A 3506-nucleotide genomic window follows, 5' to 3' on the forward strand; every position below is an offset into this window, starting at 1 on the left:
CTTCCCTGTCAAGGATGTTATAACTGAGACAGTCTCCTCTCAGCACGGCCCTCCCCCCATCAGTTCTCCAGGCAGATCCACATTAGAATGAATGGGCCTCGTCTCATCCCACAGCGGGGAGCCCAGCGCCCTCACGCTATCTTCCTGGTTTGGAAAGAAAGCTGCTGAGGTGTCAGGGGCCCAAAGTGGTAAGTCAGAGACTGCTCTCTATGTCAGAGTGCAAGAAACATGGCCATCAGCACTCTTCATCACAGTTCTCAAGTAGTGATGGGTTTAAAAAAACAAAACAAAAAAACGGTGGTAGAGTTGGGCATCCAAAATCCCCATGAAAGTGAAGCTATGTACTGTAGTTACATCCCTGTTCTACTAACATGTGTTTGTATATAATACTTACGGCTCACTCGGCAGCCCAAGGCTGCTTATTGCATATGATTCATAGTGGCATAAAAAGCAAAGCCTGTTCCCAGACAGACATGCTTGAAAAAGACCTTTTCTGCATCCCATCACCTGTGGTCATGTGTTTATTTGTCAGCTTTGGTGACAAAGCACTTCAGGTTGTCCTCAACACCAAGGGCTGTCACCTATTGCTCCTTCCGCTAGACTTACTCCTCCTTACTAGGCAGGCAACTAAATTTTCAGTATTGATCTTAAGTCCCATTCTGAGAGTAATTAGGAATAAAAGCACAACACAGCAGCACCTCTACTGGGACACTGTTGGGGCGGGGGGCGGGGGGGAGGTCCTTGTTATAAAGAATTCCTGTCTCCTATCTCTTGAGTGAAGGTACTGTGTGCTTTTGAGGCTTAGTGATCCAAATGGGGTTTGCAGACTGCCTTTCCCTTTTTATTCTTCCTTCTCTTTTAACCCAAGAACTAGAATGTCTTTGTCACTGTGGTCAGGGCTTGGCTCTGTCAGTAACAGCCCAGGCAGGAGACTAGGGGCCTGGTTAATCCACTGAGCTGGCATGAGACTCCCAGATCTGGCTCTAACCAGCTTGGATTCCACGCACTTCAGGTTAAGAGTATCCAAACCTGAGATGAGAAGCTGTGGGGTAAAGCAGCTTGCAACTTCAGGGTCATTCAGATCCTTATCAAGTTGGGCAGGTGACTGGGGTGGATGCAAGGACAGAGGAGCTACTGGTCTCTGCTCAGAAGCACAGGGATGCTCACGCGCTAATGCTGGGCGTGGTATCCTTCACGGGAAAGGAGGGGTCCAGCCCTCAGTGGGTGAGCTGATGGGACACACAGGCTTCCAGGTGGCTGTCTGCACCTGCTCAGGCAGAGGCCTGGAGGGAGGGACTCCCATGGCTGCTGTCCTGCTTGTGACCTCCACTGGGCAAGGAGGACATGGGGGCTCCCCGGGCAAGGTGAGTTCAGGTCTGGCATCAGATCCCTGTTACTCAGCAAAGAGATGGTGAAGGCGACGGAGCAGGTCGCAGAGGGAGGGGGCGATCTTTGCTCCCCATGACCGTGGCTTCTTCTGAGCAGAGAGATTCCTGGTCACCACACAGTGTGACGGGCAGGTGTGTTTAATTGCAGGCACCCCAGAGCTAAGTGCCGCTGAGCGGAAGGAGCTGGAGAACAAGCTGAAGGAGCGGGAGGAATTCCTGATTCCCATTTACCATCAGGTAGCCGTGCAGTTTGCTGACTTGCACGACACACCAGGCCGGATGCAGGAGAAGGGTGTTATTAACGTAAGTACAGTGGTTGCCACTTCTCCTGACTTGTCAGAGACCCGCAGGCAAGCAAGTGTGTGTCTCCTGCACCCCAGCGCACGAGCAGGGAGCCGTTGGGGGTGGGTTAAAACAGCTTGTGCAGATCAAACCATTCTCAGTTGTTTTGGAGCGACCTTTCCCTTTTTCTATATCCACTATCATCCTATAACAATGTATGTTATAGGTTACCTCCTGGACTCCTCCGGAGGCAAGCCCCATTTTACTGGTGGGAAACTGAGTCACATGTGGCTCCGCTGGGGAGAGCTGCCCAGGTGGTCCTCAGGCTGTAATTACTACAGTTTGTCAGGGTTCCAGCAGCCGCTCACGCACATTGAAGTTGAGCCAAGTCGTCTGAGCCATCTGCTCAAACCCAGTTCCTCGCTCTGGTTATCTGGGGTTCACAGCCCCTTCCCCATCTCAGCCATGGGTGGGGTTAGCATTAGCCAGGCCCGTCGCTGGGCACCGAGGGGTACAGGGGAGATACCTGCAGGTGCTGGAGGCTCGTGGCCGGCTCTTGAGTCTCTGGAGGGCTTGCTGGATAGTGGAGTTTTGTGCCTAGACTGGGCACTGAGCAGGGATTGGGGCTGGGGTGACTAAGCTTATTCTTGTCTGTGTATAGGACATCCTGGACTGGAAAACATCCCGTACCTTCTTCTACTGGCGACTGAGGCGTCTCCTGCTGGAGGACCTGGTCAAGAAGAAAATCCACAATGCCAACCCCGAGCTGACTGATGGCCAGATCCAGGCCATGTTAAGGCGCTGGTTTGTGGAAGTGGAAGGAACGGTGAAGGTAGGTGGGCGCCCTCGGAACAGGCTTCGTGCCGTGCTCTTCTGAATCTGAGAATCATCTCAGATTCTCCAGGCCTCAAAGGGCAGGAGTGGAAGGGAAACATACGGACCTGAGCACTGTTCCGCCCCCCACAGTAACACATCATGATGGCGTGTTAGCAGAGGTGGTAGGGCATTCTTTTGCAGCTCATTCTACCACTCAGCAAACCTTTTTGAATCCTTGCTACATACCAGACACTGCATTAGGCCCCAGAGACGTGGCAGTGAATGAGCCAGAGGTTGTTCACCATCTGGAGGGAGAGACGGAGTAGTCCAGAGCTCATGCATGACAGTCGAACATGGCAAACCCAGGACATCAACAAGCACAGAGAGAGGACACCTGACCGCCCTTTGGGGAGTCAGGGAAGACTTCTGGAAGTGATGTGTCAGCAGAGACCTGAAAACAACGCAGAAATGAACCAGAGGGAGAGGTTGGATTGGAGGGTGCAGGAGGAATGTGCCAGACAAGGGGCAGCACGTTCTAAGGTCTGATGGCAAGAGTGCAGTGCATGGCAGCTATTTCAGGATGGCTCAGAGGTGGGGGTTATGCGGGGCCATGGAAGCTGTATTGAGGGGTGGACTTGGAAGCCACCGAGGTAGTTGAAGCAGTAGAGAGAGATCATGATTTGTCGTAGGGAGACTGTGCAGGGGGCTGTGTGGAGGGTGGAATTGAAGGAAGCAGGAACAGGAAGCCTAATGGGAGGTGACTAGGAGGGGGGTGTGGTCATAACGACAGGGCTTCTGATTTCAAATCTGAGCTGGAAGGAAATGGGAACTATGTATCTGGCATATTCTTGGGGTGATCTCACAAGGAGGGCACAAGCCTTGGAGCCGTGATTCCACTGAGATGGGGACCGCCATGCTCTTGCCCCAGGGCTGGAGATGGGGTGGGTCTGAGGCCAGTATGAACAGGCCCCAGCATGTACCTCTAGAATCGTGGGTTGCACAAGACAGTCCACGGGAAGA

The 3506-nt window shown here is 52.9% G+C and overlaps 1 protein-coding gene across 18 annotated transcripts in view; it reads left to right on the top strand.

Annotated features, from left to right (window-relative positions):
* ACACA (acetyl-CoA carboxylase alpha) overlaps window positions 1-3506 on the top strand; it is a 259377-nt gene that overhangs the window by 243789 nt on the left and 12082 nt on the right. For all 18 annotated transcript variants that reach the window (XM_019732514.3, XM_088802082.1, XM_088802081.1 and 15 more), the window contains 2 exons: window positions 1537-1691; window positions 2332-2502. In XM_019732514.3, the coding sequence (XP_019588073.3) occupies window positions 1537-1691; window positions 2332-2502 (326 nt within the window). The remainder of the gene's footprint in view (window positions 1-1536; window positions 1692-2331; window positions 2503-3506) is intronic.

This window comes from Rhinolophus sinicus, chromosome 12, assembly GCF_057876585.1.
Source record: "Rhinolophus sinicus isolate RSI-liver-muscle chromosome 12, RSI-T2T, whole genome shotgun sequence".
NCBI lineage: Eukaryota > Metazoa > Chordata > Mammalia > Chiroptera > Rhinolophidae > Rhinolophus > Rhinolophus sinicus.